This window comes from Marmota flaviventris, chromosome 4 (assembly GCF_047511675.1).
Source record: "Marmota flaviventris isolate mMarFla1 chromosome 4, mMarFla1.hap1, whole genome shotgun sequence".
Taxonomy (NCBI): Eukaryota; Metazoa; Chordata; class Mammalia; order Rodentia; family Sciuridae; genus Marmota; species Marmota flaviventris.
The window spans coordinates 11412120-11429614 of record NC_092501.1 but is presented as its reverse complement, the minus strand read 5'-3'; the positions used below and the strand labels follow the sequence as shown (position 1 = coordinate 11429614).

At 51.2% G+C, this 17495-nt stretch overlaps 1 protein-coding gene across 4 annotated transcripts in view; it reads right to left on the bottom strand.

Annotated features, from left to right (window-relative positions):
- Positions 1-8499: 8499 nt before the first annotated feature.
- The window catches only part of Rgs10 (regulator of G protein signaling 10), a 36628-nt gene continuing 27632 nt past the window's right edge, over positions 8500-17495 (bottom strand). For 2 of the 4 annotated variants that reach the window (XM_027929943.2, XM_027929944.2), the window contains exon 5: positions 8500-9045. In XM_027929943.2, the coding sequence (XP_027785744.1) occupies positions 8899-9045 (147 nt within the window). In that variant the 3' untranslated portion in view covers positions 8500-8898. Of the gene's footprint in view, positions 9046-11922; positions 12119-17495 lie in introns of those variants that run through there. The other 2 variants (XM_027929942.2, XM_071610858.1) reach the window with 1 other exon arrangement.

Below are 17495 nucleotides of genomic sequence, written 5' to 3'. Positions count from 1 at the left end.
ATGTGATGCAGACACAGCTAGAAGATGTCTGTCTATGAAGAAGTAGACCTCACGGGACATGGAGTCTGCCAGGGCCTTCATTATGAACTTCCCAGCCTCCAGAACTCTGAGAAATGCATTTCCAATGTTTATAAACCCCCTGGTCTAAGGTATTTTGTTATAGCTGCCCAAACGCACTAAGACAACACCCCTTAAAAATTGTACCCAAGATGCTGGAAGTATTCCAAGTTGATCTGGTTGGAGTTATGTGTGGATAGTCATTGAATGGCCCACTTGAGATTCATCTACTGAAATGAGCGTTAGTTATGCCTGTTGTTTTAAAAATGTTTTCTACACACGCGCGCGCGCGCACACACATGCATTCCAGCAAATTAGGGAAGAAAGAGTGAAATTTTAGCTTTTTATCTTGGAAATTTCTAAAATAATTACTATATTTCAGAACAAACACTCAACTAAAAGATCAAGATTTGAACATGTGCTTTTAAAATCAAGCAATGGGCAAGAGAGATGTTTAACGTCTCAACCATTTTAAACTTTTAAGCTTCTGTGTATCCGACCAATCATTTCTTGATCTCTTTGTTAGTCTAACATTAGTACTGGGCAGTTTATTGTACAAAGTCTTGCAGTTCTTTAAGTAATAAATACATCAGAACATTTCTTCCAAATTATTAAAAAAATACACTGGTGTTGATTTTTCTTTTCAGTACATGGGAATGAACACAGGGGTGCTCTACCACAGAGCTACATCCCCAGCACTTTTTTCATTTTATGTTAAGACAGGGTCTCACTAGGTGTGGAGGTTGGCCTTGAACTTGTGATCCTCCTGCTTCAGCCTCCCAAGTACCTGGGATTACAGGCATGTGCCACCATACCCTCCTATGGCATTGATTTTTAAATGGATAAAATGAACAGAATTCTCCAAGTGATGGCCATCTGGATATTTGGGGCTGGCAGAGGTCAAAGTGAGGAGTGAGTATACCAAAAACCAGTGAAAGGAGGTGGGAAAAAACCTCATTGCAGTTTAGGTCAGCCTCAAAACCCCTACCTCTGACCAACAGCCCTGGGACTGGGCTAGAGAGAGAAGCACTGTCCAGTGCAGTACCAGCCTCTGTGCCACTTGTACCTGGAAGCCAGGCCATTGGCCTTGGTCACCTGGCATCAACCTGGCAGCTCTACGGCTACCTATCCTGGACCTGGGCTCTTGGAAGCAGTTTATTACAAGACCCCTTACAACTGGACCTGGGGAGGGGGCTCCTCAGGGTACCTCCCTGGGGAAAAGAGGGTCCATGCAGGATGGCCAGGGCCTCCAAATGTCCTCCCTCCAGCAGGAGCCTTCCTCTGAAGGCAGCCCAGGGATGCCCTCCCTCTGCAGCTCACCAGCTCCCCCCTGAGGTAGAGCTGGGAACTTCAGGAAGGCTGTGAGCCCTGCACATCCTGGAAAGCATTCTTCTTGCCACGGGAAAGCCACCGAGATCCAAGTGGCCTCCAAAGAAAGACTTCCAGTCCCTTTCCCCTTCCTTCAGATGCAAAATGTCTGGAGAAGAGACACCCCAGCTCCAGCTTTCTCACCATTCCCCTGGAGTGCCGGGCCAACTCCCTGAGAGTGTTCTCAGACGTCCCTGCCTCTGCTGGGCCACCAGTCTTGATGAGGAACCTGGCTCCAGGTTGGAGACCTGGCTGCAGGGGCATCTGTCACCAGGTCTCACTCTCATGTCCGTGGCTGCCCCTTGGCCCGGCCTCCTCTGGGACCCGGAGACACCCAGGTGTCCTCTGGACCCTGCTCTGAGAAGGCCCTCGTTTTGGAGACTGCAATCATTCAGATCCAGCTCACTGACCTGGAGGCCCTTCCTGAGGCTGCTCAAATGACAAGGGCAGCAGAGTGTGGAGGGGAGGAGGGGGAAAGTGACCGTGGGAAGACCCCCAACCTGAGAGTCAGTGATCAGACCAAACCATGGATCTGCTGCCCTTCCCTTTGTGACCATGGACAGACCACACCGCCTCTCCGTAGCTTGCCTACGGGCACCCGGCAATGCCCGTATGTGTATTGCCCCATTGAGTCTCATGTAGTGCTAGGTTCTGAATGTGTGTGTCCCTCCAAAACGCATATGCTAAAACCTGACCCCATGAGACTACAGCAAGAGTAGGGCCTCTGGGCAGATGATTAGATCACCAGGGCTCCAATTTCAGAATGGAATTGAGCCCTCATAGAAGAGACCTGAGGGTGCCTGTTTGCCCTTTTCAGCATGTGAGGATGCAGTGAGGAGCACCATTAGGAGGAAGCTGGCCCTCCCCACCCGACACCAAATCTCCCAGCACCTTGATCTTGGACTTCCCAGTCTCTGGAACTGTGAGCAATAAATTTCTATTGTTTATAAGTTATCCAGTCTAAGACATTTTGTTATAGCAGCTTGAACAGACAAAGGCATAAACACTGATATTATCCCCTCTAACAGGTGAGGAAACTTAGGCTTCAGAAAGCTGTGACTTCCCCAAGATGGAACAGTTAGGATTAGATGGAACAGCTAGGGTTAGAATTTAGGCAGCAGAACTTCATGGCATGATCATAACCAAAATCCTTGAGCTAGCCAACAGCAAAGTGACGTTGGTGATGATGGTGGTGATTGACAGAGGTTCTTCAACTGCAAGATTCTGGGAAATCTACAGTTATGGTTTAAAAGCGAGGTGGCCCCCAAAAGCTCGTGTGTGAGACAATGTAAGAACGTTCAGAGGTGAAATAATTAGATTTTGAGAGTTGTAACCTAACTGGTGGATTAATCCACTTATAGGGATTAACTGAGCAGTAGTGTAGGCAGGTGGGGAGTGGCTAGAGGAGGTGGGTCACTGGGGTGTGCTTCCAGGGTTTGTATTTTGTCTCCTTTTTTGTTGCCTGAGCTGCTTCCCTCTGCCACACCCTTCTGCCATGCTGTGGCCTCACCTCAGGCCGAGAGCTATGGAGTTGACCATCTATGGACTGAGACCTCTGAAACTGTGAGCCAAATGAACTTTCCCTCCTCGAATTGTTCTTATCAGATCTTCTGGTCACAGTGGACCAACACTGACGAAAACACCTGCAAATTTAGTAAAAGTGCAAACATTTTCATGTCTCTGGGTCATAACCAGTGACCTTACCCGGCCTAGAAAAGTGCGGAGAAATCTGCCCCTGGAGGGACAGAGTAGCCTCCTGGGAGACCAGGGCCTCGCCTCTGTCATCAGCCGAGGACTGTAAATACAGATCGCTACAAAGCAGACTGCAGCCCTGTGTCATTTCCCCGACCATGAGAGGGCGAGCGGGGTGACAAGTGGACCAAAAGCCACATACTTGCTAAGTCATCCTTCCTCTGGAGACCAAAACCCAGCAGATTCTTTTCCTGGGAAACAACTCTATCAAGCAGACATCTGTTACTGCGAGTCGATCTGTATGCCATAACAGTTTAAAAAACAGAGTTTAAATGCTTAAATAAGAAGAAAACAGTTTGCCTACGTTGCAAAACAGCATATAAACTGTGCTGGAATTAGCACAAGGGAAATATTTATCTTCTAGATAATCTCAAAACAGGACTGTTTTTTGGATGCTGTATAATTATGTTTATTGGCGTGGAAAGACGTTCACGATATATCACTAAAGGAAAAAAAAAACTAGTTGCAAACATGAAAATGGACTTTTAAAAGAGCATGGGCCTTGCCTCCCTGGCTGGGGCCAGGCCCTCTCTGTGTGTCCTGCAGAAAAAAGGGAAGACTGGACCAAGACTGGTGGGTGACAGCCTTCTCCCAGGATCGTGTTTTCTAGATGGAATGGCCAATGATTTGCTTGAGCTGGAACCTGGCCTGGGCAGGTATGGTGAAAAGGGGTGGACTGTGGGGTCCAGAGACCTGGGTTCCAGTCCTGGTAACACCAACTGCAGCCACGGTAACTGTGACAGGTGCAGTGTTCTGAGATTAGCTCCCCCCACCCATCTGTAGGAGTCACATCTGCTGCACAAGAGTGACACTCTGATGTACACCCCCCACCCGTGGGAGGCACTCAGGAAGTGGTGGGATCCTCTGAGCCTCCAATCTGTTTTGTTATGACAACGACGTGGGTTGACCTTTTCCCAAGGGGCAACATCGAGGTGCCAGGCTGTGAATGAGATCAACTGAAATTTTAGATCCTGGCCCTTTTGGTATTCACTCAAGGAATATTTCTGAGCATCTGCTGTGTGGCTACTCCGGGCCAAGCCCTGGACTGGTGGCTGGGAACACAGTGAAGCAGCCCCTGTCGTTAGGAGACAGGTCGCAAACCAGCAACAGATAACCAGCCATGCCTGGGGCTCTGGAGGGGCTGGGAGAAGCCCTAGGGTCAAGGGGCTGCTCCCAGAGTTCCTCAGGAATGGACTCTCCCAGAAGCTAGCATCAGGCCTTGATTGGCCAGGAGGAGAGCCGCCAAGGTCAGGAGCAAGCTGTTCTGAGCAGAGGAGGCAACAACGCACTGCTTGCAGATCCCAAATGAGGCCCAGAAGGCGAGGCAGAGCCTCAGCCGGGCAGCAGGATGTGGGGCTGGGCTCGGATCTCCCTGGCCTTGCAGCCATGAGGCCATAGTTATGACCCAAATTTTTATTCTTAGAACAAGGAGAAGGTAAAGAAGAGCTTACTCAGAGTGAGCAGCTGGCCCCAGTTTGTGTGCATATTTATACACTGGGGGTATGCAGTGGGCAGCACAGACGATATAAACCATATTTATGGTTTATAATGGGCATTATCCCAGGGAAATTGTTAAGCTCACCTCCCCTCTCTCTCCGAAGGGTCTTTGATAAATTACATAGTCACTGCAATATCAGGGAATTTTGCAAATGGAAATGCCTAGAAGAGCTGGGAGGCTGTAGCAGCCACTGCAGGTGCCACCTGTAACCCTGGCTCAAAGGCCCTAACAAGAGGGACCTCAGCTTTCTGCATGGGCCACTTTGGACTTGCAATGCCCAGGGAGAGCCCTGCTCTGCTCAAGGTCTAAGGACGATGTCCACATGGAAGTTTCCTCTCTCCTGCCTCCGGTCCCCATCCCTTTACAGCCTGCTAACCTCGTGAAGAAAAGCCATTGAAAAACCCCTGGAAGCTGTGGGTACAAGACCATTTAGCACTTAAATAAACGCAAGTTCTAGAACATCCACAGCCAAAATGAAAGTAAACAGAGATGGAATGTGAGCCGTGACTTTGCTTGCCTAGTAGTTTGCAAAGCTTGTAAACAAAGTGTCCTCTCAGATTCAGAGCTGGGGCCCGGGAGGTGGGTACCAATGAATCAGCCCCCAACTCCGTGACACGTGGAGGGGTGTAGACCTGGTTGGCAGAGCCCTGGGGGAGACTCCGCTGACTGACCATCCAGTCCGTATCTGGAGTTCACCTGCGGCTGAAATGAAAAGCTGATCCCTGGGATGGAGGACTTGGGACTTCACATCACTGTCAACATGAAGCTTGACATCCTGGTATTTAGGGGGAAGTCACAACCCAGCTTGTGTGCTAAGAGCTGAGCACAACCAGCTGGTCCCGTCCTTCCAGCCCCCTCCCAGAGGAGGGTCACTTTCCTTCCTATGGCGGTTTTTAGGGAAGAACTTATATCATCACATTTGCTCCCTGAGGGGCAGGGTTCATGCCTCTTTCATCCTCGAATCTACTTTTTGACGTGGTAGGTGCTTGTTAAATATCTGTCACATGAGTGAATACGCACACACAGGCCAGTGTTCACCACAGCAGTGGCTTCCAGGGGTCTTTCCAGGCCTTCGACAGACCAAAAAGGGAGCGGGGTCAGGAGGCAGGTGGGGCTTCGGCTTCAGCCTCAGCCACTCACAGGCATGTGGCTGTGTGGGTCATGTCCTTTATTTTTGTGTTCTCATCTCAAATCTCCTCTAAGGCAAAGGGAAAGAGGCACCTGGAAGTTTCGCTGCCAGCCTGCAGCGATTCCCACCAGGCCTGCGGGGGGAGCTCCACAGGACGGGGCAGGACCACAGGGAGGAAACGGACCTGAACTTCCACTCAGAAAGCTGGGCAGGCCAGCAGAGTGGATCAGGAGGGATGGTGAGCAAGTGCGGAGTCAGAGGAAAAGGTCAGCAGGCTGTGTCCCCACATAAGGAAGGTGAGTGTGCGAACTCGGAGCTAGAGGTTAACATAAATATGTGAGTAGCCCGCTATAGTGCACTAGGGAACAGAGGGGCCTGTGGCCAAGTGGAGAGGACACTCAGGCTCTGCTTGAATCTGGACTGCAAGATTTAAAACATTTGCCCCACCAAACACAACAGAACACCCACGGCCTGCAGGCTGAGCCCGTGTTATAAGCGGGTCTTTTTATCTGATACTTGGGCATCTGGGGCCTTGCTGACCCCAGAGGGGCTGTCCCTCCTGGGGCTGGCTGCTTCCTCCGCAGGCACAGCCAACCCAGAGCATATAACCTTTATGTGACACCTCCCTACCAGGCTCTCCTGCTCTGGGCCCCTATTCACCTGCCCTAATCACCCCAGAGCCAGGTACCAGACAAATGGGGACAATCCAAACATCCCAGAGTCCAGTGAAATGATGCAAACTAGCCAGTCAGCCTGCTGACCATCTTGCCTCTGCCAACAAAACCACAATGAAGGCTCCCGCTCACGATTTGCCCTTCTGCCTTCTCACAGACCCTGGTGCACTCCCGTGTGACCCTGCCCAACCTAGTTAGTGTGCCTTCTCCTCTTCAGAACTGTAGCAGACTCTTTTCAGTGGAAAACGTCTCCTGAGCTGTTGGCTTTACTAGACCTGATCAATAATAAAAACCACTATCCCTCACCCAGTGCAGACCCAATGTAAAGACGGATGGATGGATGAGAGAACAGATGGACAGACAGAAAGATGGAAGTGAAGGGCTGGAGAGAGGCGTTCATCTGGCCGCAGGGATTCCCTGTGCTTTTTCCGTTTTCCTTTTGCGACTGTGTCAGGACTCTGAACTCTGAACGTGCCTCAGTTCCGTGAGTGGCACAGACGCAGGAGCTCGGGCAGGAGCAAGTCAGGGAGGGGTGGCATATCTTTGGTAGACAACCTGCTGGCTGTTTCCTTTACCTAGGGCCTTATAAAAAGATCATCATCTAAAAGGGCCCCTGAACCCAGTGGTGAAAGGGGGAAACTCGGAGCGAGGCCTCCAGCCCACCTCCCTTCCCAGCCCAAAGGGGGCCACCCGCAGCCGCACGTCACTCTGCACCTGTGGGATGCCCCTCGCACATCCGCATCCCGTACACTCTGCCCGATCCAGAGGAAGCCGAGCTGCAGAAGCCGTGTTGTTTCGCATCTTCACTCTGAGCATGCACCCATCTATTCTGCTTGGCTGTGACCATATTTCTCTGGTCCAGGAGCCTTGGGTGTCCTTCTCAGCATCCCTGTCTCATGCCCAGGTCCTCAGACAGGCAGAGAAGGCAGAGGCAGGAGTCCTGTCTGGGAAGCTCTGAGGCAGCGGAGACAATGTTTGCTACTTCTGACGGACAGTCGGGGGGGTTACTTGGTCCTCAGTGGTGAATGTTTCCCAGAGGCCATCCTCCCCCCCAGGCCCAAGATGGAAGGACTGCACCTAACCATAGTGGACGGATGACCCGGCTAGGGAATGTGGGGGACTGTCTGTTGGAAGGTCATCAGTAGGGAGGCTACAAACTGGCTTATCCAGAACAGAACCAGTTCATGGTTTATAATGGGCATTATCCCAGGGAGATTATAGAACTCACCTCCACTCTCTCTCCAAAAGGTCCTGTTTGATAAATTATACAGTCACCGCAATATCAGGGAATTTTGCAAATGGAAATGCCTAGAAGGCTTACAAGCAACCGAGGCTGGTTACTTTGTACAAATCAGAGTTTGAGGCTTGGCAAACACATTGGGGAAATAGCAGCAGGCCCTGCAGATGGCAGGGACCTTAAGTAAAGGGAACCGAGCCTGGCTTGGACCTGGTGGGCTCCACTGTAGAGGAGGAATTCTCTGGGGTGGCAGGGAACACTGGGCCCACCATGCTCCATTCACAGCCTCTCCAACAAGAAAAGCAGGCTCGGAGCAGCACCTCTACTCCCTGCCTGAGGTCTCAAGCCAGAGGAAAAAAGTCCAGCAAAGGCAGAGGAGAAAGATTGTGATTTGTCCCCACACGGGCTCTGGGAGAAGGGGTATATTCCTACCAACTCCATGATCAGGACCCGTCTATGCCATAGTCCTGTTCACCACCACCTGGGGTTGGTAAGGGCACCCTGAACAATTTCCCATTTGTCTTTTTTTCCTTCCTGGTTAAGTGAGATCTTATTTCTGTTGAGCTGAACTATTTATCTGTGTGGCATGAAATGTCACGGATTGCGAGCAAAACCAGGACCAACCCACGCACAAGAAATAATAACCCTTTGCTGCTGCTCACACGCAACTCCCCAAATCTTTAGGCTGTCAGCAACTCATTTTCTTTGTCCAGCACTGAACTTGCTCTCAAGAAGAACTGAACTCAAAAGACAACTGATAGACAACAGCCTTGGGAGCCTGATGTCACATGAATTCATGCTCGAGTTAATTTGCAAGTGAATCTGGTGACACACACAATCCCTTGCCACAGAGGCCGGGCAAAGACTTACAAGGTAAAAGTGGCTGTAGGTTTCACCTTGTGGCCTCACGTGAAGTTTAATCAAGCTATTAAATGTCCCAAGCGTCCAGTGTGGAAGGAACCTCTGTTTGCTTGTTTTGTGAACTGAAACTTCAAAGCTATTTTTATGTAAGATTAGCCATCATGCAAAACTTACTGGTCAAGCAGTTAATAAAATACACACACCCCATTGAAGGGTTTTGTACATCTCGGTCCTTGCACATAACAAAGCAATGATAACCCCACACAGTCCTGAGAGCAAGCCCCTTTGCTTGGTGAGGGCGGTAGTCCTGGCTTTTCGGGGCTCATGTGTTATAAATTCTGGAAGCTCGTTTAGCTGCAGTTTGAGCATCGGGTTCATCTTCCTCCTCTTCCTCGGTTCGTTTGTATTTCAAAAACAAGTCAGACTTTAAGAAGCGACTGTAGCTGTCGTACTTCATGAGGTTGAAGATCTGAGGAGGAAAGAGAAAGAGTCTGAAGGCTGCAGCTAATCCAGGCCATGAATCATCCTATCAAATATTTATTAAATACCTACCGTGTGCCAAAGAATACACAAAGAAAGCTAAAGTAAGGCATGCGCTAGATGAGGCAAATTTCCTGGTCATTATGCAATCATTTCAATGGAACATATAGCTTAGAGAGTCACATGAACAAATATGTCTTTATTTTGCACGGCAGAACAGATTCACGCTGCACTGATTCATACCTTCGTATGAAAGGGCCCTTTAAGAATTGCCACTATATCTGGAGAGATAATACAGGGATGCATTTCTCTAAGAGCTGGAGGTAGCAGAACAGAACTCCCAGCAACCAATCCCAGGCTGCCTGTCCTCCTCCTCACCTGCAGCGTGGGTAGGGAAGGAAAGCAAATCCTTTTCTTCTGTATGGACAATCTCTTTTTAAGAAAGCCCTCGCCCTTTATTTCCCTCCCTCACCTGTCAATTTTCAGGACATCTGAGGTCTAAACATCCACAGTGCACCCAAGGTGCGTTCTCTTTCAGCACAAACACAGGCTCCAACAAGCAGAAAGTTTCAGAAGAGCCTAGAAGGTTGCTCACCGTCAGGCGGGGTTGTCAAGTGAGTGGTAAAATCCTGACATCTTTTAAACCCACCCTCGGTCAACACAGAGTTTTGTAAACTAAATATCAGATGGATTCTAAGACCTCAGAACATCGACTTGGGGGATGGGCAATGCCTTTGGAAACAACTGGAACCTTCAGCCTTCATACCTTCATTTTCCAAAGTTGGCTGCAACTGCAGGAGAACCCAACCACCCAGGTCATGCTGCAGTAAGTCCAGCCCACGGCCAGGAAGGATTCAAGGAAGCTGGGTGCTCTTTAAACTGCCCTTCCAGCCTTGCCCAAGCTCTTTAGAGCACTGATCTACTTTGAAGCAATCTTGTAATCCTATGTGTGATTATGATTTGCTGAGGTTTGGAGAAACTATTTTTTAAAATCCCAGAAGATGCAAAAATCCTAGCCAGGGATGAGGCTTGAGATGAGGAAGGCCATTACCCTTTCATGGCCTCCCACAAACGTGCAAAGCAGGTGTCACTGTCCCTCACCACCTGCCCTGTTCAGCCTTGCTGGGCACAGGGTCCCCAGAGGGACCTTCTAGATACCTATAAGTTGAAAGTCCAGAACAGATGTTCAAAGTGTGACTAAAGGAACTGGCTTTGTGAGGCCCCCGGGGCATGCAGCCTGTATCCCCTCACGCCCCCAGATCCACAGCGAATGGGACCCACCACTCAGGGCAGGATGCGGTGTGACCTCCTCTCCCACACACGAAGTCTCCGTGTGTGGGAGAGGAACATCCTGTTTGTCTGTAGTGGCTCTGAGGCTCAGACTTCAAAGGAGAACAGAAAAAGGGCTGCTCTGGAGGCACCCAGGGCTGGAGGGCAGGGAGGCAGGAGGCTGCCTGGCTGAGAGGGTGCTCAGATGCTGCAACGGCCACCAGGAGATCCCAAGAGGCCGCAGGCCCCTCTCGCCAGCCCTCCAGGATGCCAGCTCAGCAGGAAGGGGCAGGAACTATGTCAAAAGGGCCTGAGGGCCACTCCCTGCTGCGGCAGGTGTGAAATGCCCCAGCAAGCCCAGAAGTCCTTCAGGCTGAGGCTACCTGCCCCGGGGCCTCCCCACCTCCCAGTGCCACAGACTCACCAGGAAGCAGCTGTGGCCATGAGGCCTAGACAGATTTTAAAAAGGAAAGGATGTGGCTTCCACTGGCCTCATCCTTCTGGCTGTGAGCAGCCTGATGGCACTACATGGGGTCCAGAGCCAGCTTCCCACTCCCACCAGCAATGGGCCTCCCAGGCATGGGCTTAGGAGCTTCCCACTCCCACCGCAGAGCTCCTTGTGGACTCAGCAAGACAGCCAAGAGGACACAGAGGCGCCTAAAAATCAATCCCAAGAAAAGGCAGTGTACCCAGCCACAGACCACGTTGTTATTTATCTTAGGACAAATGGCCATGAAGGGATCCAATAAATGTTTTTCCACGAGTGACCAGAAACCACCCAGTGTGCACAGCAGAGGCTGATGAAGTGAACCAGGCCAGGACCAACACTACCAAGACGTGACCACCGCCAGGCAATGGACCGTGCGTTCTCTCAGACATTCTCAAGGACCTTGATTTTACGGAGAAGGAAATGGGGGCTTGGGGCTCAGTACTTTGCCTGATGGTGAGTGTATGGGTCAGCTCTGGCTGCTATAACAAGTACTACACACAGTCTCTCACAGTTCTGAAGGCCAGAAGTCCAAATGCCAACAGGGATGGTTTCTTCTGAAGCTTCTCTCCCGGGTTGTAGATGGTCATCTTTTCTCCGTCCTCACATGGTCATCCCCCTGTATGTGTCTGGGTCTGAATCTCCTCTTCTTATAAACACTCAAGTCAGGTTGGATTAGGGTCCACTTCAATGACCTCATTTAACTTAATTACACCCACTTATGGGCCATCTCCAAATACAGTCACATTCTAAAGTAATGGGGGATAGGACTTCAACATATGAACTGGTGGTGGTGGGGTCACATTTCAACAGTAAGCAAGGGATGTGAGGGGTGCCAACTCTAGCTGGGTAGCTACCCAGCCCACACCACCAGGCACTGGCCACTCCCATGGCAGAATACACAGTCATCAAAAATAAGGTCTGAAAAGAATTGAGCTTGCAAAACCACCCATGAGTGTTAATTGACTGAATATTAAATACCAATGACATTAAATCTAAAAACAATGACCCCAGGTATGTTCAACTGTGTGTTCATGTGCATAAGAGGAAAATAAATATCTCTAAAGGTCAGTAGCTGGTTGAAGAATGTCCCTCCAATGTATGTCCACCTGGAATCTCAAAATGTGACTTTATTTGGAAATAGGGCTGGTAAAGGATGCCATGATAAAGCCGCGTTGCATTTAGGGTGGGTCCCCATCCAAGGACTGGTGTCCTCTTCAGAAGAGGACACACTGAGACACACGGGGAGGTGGCCATGTGAAGACAGGTGGAGATCTGTGTGCTGGCAGCCACGGCGATCTGCAAGCTGGAAGACACAAGGAAGGCCCCTCAGAAGGAGCACAGCCCTGACGACACCTTGACTTCAGATTTCCAGCCTCCTGACCTGGAAGAAGTTGCTGCTGTTTTAAGCCACTCAGGTTGTGGTCACATGTTACCACACCCTAGGACACTAGTAACATCAGACCCATCTCATCCCAGTCCTGCTCAGACACAGAAAAAAGCTGCCCTCAGGGTCTCAGATGGTTCTACCAAACCAGGACTCTGGTGGGGAGCTGGCTTCCCTGGGTGAACTGTGACCAGCACCTAAACACGATAAGAATCCTTCAACTGTCTGCAGGGAAGAAAATGGAGACCAGTCTGGCCTGAGACTCAAGGTGGGCAGAAGGCATCGGAGTGGAGTCAGAGCAGATGATGGGTCCCAGGGACAGGCAGCCAGTGAAGCAGAAAACTCAAGTTGGCAGCTGAGTTGCTCTCTGCATCTCCCCCGCCCCTGCCTACCCCATGCCCTGGCCAACACAGCTGTGGCTTAAAGGTTCCAAATTCTGGCAGCTCCACATCTGTGAGCCGCATGCCTACAGTGTAATCTTGAGCAGCACGGCCTTGGGATCCAGTCCTGCAGGCGGCTGGAGGTGGGCCTGGGAGGGGAGAGAGAGTTGCCCAAGGGCAACTCTTCCAGCACAGGGTCCTTATCCCACCAGGTGCCACACCCACCCCAATCTCAGCATGCATCTTGGACTATTCCAAATGGACTGCGCCAGGAAAGGACTTGACCACAGAAGCACCCCACCCTCCCCCACCCCTGTCAACAGAGAACGGGGCTCAGCGTTCGTTCCATCACTGCTCTGATTCACTGTATGTCAAGCCTAATAAATATTTTAAGACCTCTCAGAAGACAAGCACATTAGAGGACCTAAATGAAAAATGCATCTCCCTTCTCTTCAAAACCCTCTGCCAGGTTACTTCAACCCACACAAGGAAAAAAAAAATAATCCTTCAATGCACAAAGTTTTTTTTTTTTAAGAAGGATTTCATATTTGCTTCAAAAATTTGGTCTAGTTTTTGTATGCAAATTAAGCAGTTAAAGTTCTAGAATGTGTCCTCTCTCCCCCATACCAAGACTACAGACTTACTTTCCCAGCCAAGTGAACAGACAGGAAGTAGAAAGGAGGAAGCCCCTCTACCTGTGCGCCTGGCATGATTGACAGAATCAACTGGGGACCCGAAGATTGCACAGGAGAGGCACAAACAGGGACTGCCCACCCCAAGATGAAGACCGCTCTCCCTCCCTGAGGCAGGAGCAGGTGCTGCAGGAGGTCGAGAGCAGACACAGACTGCAAACGAGTCAGACAGCTCAGGCCGGCCCTTGTCCCCAAGCACCAGGGCAGGCACGTGTGCACGGTTCTGTAGTGCTGGACAGCATTCCTCGCTGTAGACATGCCCGCCAGAGACGGACAACAGGCCAGGGTGGAATCAGAACTCGAGAGGGGGCTGGGCATGCACAGAGTCTGAGAGCCCCTGCGAGAGATGGAAATGCCCCAGGCCTGTAGGAGCAGAGCCCTGCACGTGGGGCAGGCTGTTCACCTTTTCCTGGAGTCAAGATACTCAAATTCAAAGCCCAGTGACAGGTTGGGCATTTACTTAGAGAAAAGGCATTTTATCTTTGCCTTTGGTCCCTGGAAGGAGAGTTAAGTGCTCTTCCAGCACCTGTTCTCCCTCGTTCTCCCCTGCACGCCATTTTCAAGTTCTAAGAAAAATCTAAAAGCATTTCAAATTCTCTCCTGCACGCCCCAGCTCTCAGGAGGCACAGGACCACGTAGATGCAGGAGCCACCTTTTCTTCCATTTGAAGGGAAAACCACAAGCTGTTTTCCAGCTGAGCACACTGGAAAAACACCCATTTCTGGGCTTGGTCTGATCTTTGGTAACAAATGTCTTCCTGCACCACCAGGCAGGGATGATCTGAATCCCAGCTCTGGCCACCACCTCAGCCTGGGAGCAGGGGCCACAGTCAAGCAGGGGAGCTCAGGCTGAGGTCCTGCTCAGGGCTTGGGGAAGTGGCCCCCAGATGACCCTGCAGGCCAGGCAGCCCCTCTTCTACCCCACTTGCCAGCTGCTCCACCCCTCCTTATCGATGCCAAAAAAGGAAGCATTTATTTCTCACTTTGTGGTTCTAGGGAAATTCAGAGAGATGACACTGCCCCAAAGGGGGGCACGTTCCTTTGTCTGTCAAGGATGTGGCCAGGAGCGCTGCATCTCACCGAAGCCTTTTAAATGTTTTTCTTCAGCCTCTGAGGGTGAGGACTTCCTCTTGAGACAGCCGTCCGCACCCAACCCTCCGGGTCCAGAGCAGCAGCAGCCCTGAAGCCCAGGGAGGGCAGCCCAGCAGCATGCAGGCCAGGGGTCCCTGAAGTTCACAGGACAAGAAACAGCACCCCTCTCCCTCCAGACCTGCGCCATCCTTCTACATGGCCCAAGAAAGTGAGGATTACAAGCCGCCATTGGCAATGAACCAGACCTGTCTGCCTCTATAAATCACAATGGGTTCCAGAGGAACAGACCCAGGTGTGTGGTGAAATTCAAACCTGGGGCTTTGGAGGAGAGAGCTGCATAAGTCGGAGCTGAGAAACTGGCTGGAGCAGAATTCTGTTCTACATCTTTGTTGTGGCACGACCCTGAGGACAGACAACCTAAAGGACTTCCCGCTAGTGGGGAGAGTGGCAAGAGGCAGGGCCTGGAAGATTTCACTTTGCATTGGACCCTCCTGGGTTGCAGGAACTTTCTTTTCTTTCTTAACAGCGATGCTGTGCCGATGTAAAAATTCAAACTCATTTTAAAAATTAATTTGTTTGAAATTCCCAGAGACACAGTAACAGGATGATTCACGCTCGGCGGGTTCCTGCTCGCTGGCTCCTGGGCAGCCTCTTCCATCCTCTGAGGAGCTGCCAGCCATGCTGGTTAGCAGGACACACTGCTGCCCTCAGTGCAGTCCACGGTGCCTGTCTGTCCCCTGCGCTGTGGCCGACTCCCAGAGTCTCAGCAAGTGAAGGAAATGCTTATGAACCAGCCACGGCTGGAGCGAAGGAGGACTGGACGGCAAGGGAGAGGATGTGGGCAGGATGGCAGGAGGGAAGGGTGGTCACGAAATGCCAAAGACAGTGCTCTACAGCAGCCATGATGGGGAGGCAGTGCCTCGGACAGGAGGGAAAAGATAAGAACTCAAGGGGAAGCCACGTCTCCAAAGGTTCCTGCTTTACATGGGGAATGGCTGTCACGGCAGCAGTGTGACAGGAAGAGCTGAGCCAGAGGCCCTGAGTTCGAGGTCCCATTCTCATGACAATGAGCTGGGCACAGCAGCCCCAACTTGTGAACTACCTCCTCTGCAGGCCAAGGTGCCAGGTCCCTCCTTCCACAAAACCACCTGACGGCCAAACAGATGCACTTGCAAAAGCACCGTGGAAACTGAAGGGGTTTAGTCTTGTCATCTCCCTGGAACTTGTCAAGGTGTCAAAAACTAATGTGGAGCTGGGGGCATGGTGGCGCACGCCTCTAACCCCAGCCACTCGGGAGGCTGAGGCAGGAAGATCGCAAGTTCAAAGCCAGCCTCAGCGATTTAGCAAGGCCCTAAGCAACTTAGTGAGACCCTGTCTCTAAATAAAAAAGATCTGGGGATGTGGCTCAGTGGTTAAACCCCTGTTTAATCCCCAGTACTTAAGAAAAAAACAACCATGTGAACATAGTTGCTGCTTTTCAGGTGGGACCTGAGGCTGAGGGAGAGTACGGCACCCTGCCACGTGTGGAGAAGTCACGTGGAGCCGGGATTGCCCTGTCCACATTATGGAGCACAGAATTCTGTCTTGGGGGCCCATCCTGTGCGCTGCAGGGTATTAAGCAGCAGTCCAGGCCTCTGTCCCTAGATGCCAGTAGCACCTGTGTCCCAGTCGTGACAACCAAAATGTCTCCAGACACTGGCCCACATCAGCAAAATCGCCCCCAGTTAAGAACCACACACTCACCTTAAGTTCAGCTTCCCAGTACAGTGCAGGGGACACACAGTGACCGTCACAGAGGGCTGGACGCAGCCAGGCACTGAAGGAAGCGCCCCACAGACAGGCCACACTGCACCTCAAACCACCTTATTGGATCCCCGGTTCCATCAATGAGGAAATCAAGGCACAGAGAGGAGAAGCATCTTGTCCAAGTTCAAACAGCTGCTAAATCCTGAAGTCAAAGAAGCTGGGGGAGGGGAGCTCAGACCAAGGAAACGAGGCTGTGACTACCAGGGGCGACGACAGGACTGAGGTGTGGCATGGTCGACTGCTTTACTGGACAGCTCAGGGAGGCAGCAGGGCTGCCGAAGCCCCATATCACAGGCAGGGACACGAAAGCGTCACAAAGAAACAGAACCCGGGGCCCGGGGCAGGACTGGCTATGAGCCACCTCTTCCCTCTCTGGTGTTGAGGGCCAACCTAAGACACATGATGGTGAATCTGAACTCAGCGTCTGGCAAGTGACAAGCCCTTGTGGGGGAGGTGGCCTGAGCCCCAGGCCACCCAATTCAAACAGTGAGTCTTGGTCAGGAGGTCAAAGTTCAGAGTTGGCTTTCTAGAAAAAGAAACAGCTCTACACTGAGTCATCTGCTCTCTCTTGTGCAGCCTAGGGGCACAGCTTTCAAGAGAATCAAACCCTATTAGTCCAACTGGCCCATCCTATAAATAACCACCATTCAAAATCCCCACAAGTAAATGGCAGCCTGATGGGTCCAAGCCCTCCCAACTCAGCTTCCATCCCCATCTCTTGCTGTACCCAGCACACGGATGTCCCCACCATACCCAGCAGCCTGCCTCAGGGTCTTGCCTCATCCTGGGAATCCTGCCTCCCTGTCTTTCAGGTCTTAGTGGTCTCTCCAGGGACCAGCAGGCTCAGAGCAGCCCCTCCTTGCCATTCCTGGCCATCTCTTGGCGACTGCATTTCCTTCTTCACATTTGTCCCTTTCTGTAGTCGTGGATGGATAGGAGCTGAGTTCCTGACTGCTCATGCAGCCCTTAGCTCAGTCCCTGCTACGTAGTAGGACCTCAGTCAATACTGGCAGCATAAAGGAAGGAATGGAAGAACAAATCCACAAACTAGAAAGAGCCAGAATCGAAGCAGAACCACCTCGCAGCAGTGGATCTTTAAAAGAAAGAAAGGTGGGGGGTGGGGGGAAGACCCATAAAGAACTGAAATTCACTGATGAAACCAACCCTTGGTAGGTGTCCAGAGCAGCCTTCGCCTCTGGGCTGAAGTACCAAAGAGAGGGCTGCAGCCCACCTCCCGTCTCTCCCAGCTTAGCCAGCAGGGTGGGGCGTATGACCAGCCAAGTTTGCGAGTTAAATCAGAGCACTCTCTCTCTGCTCACATGAATTT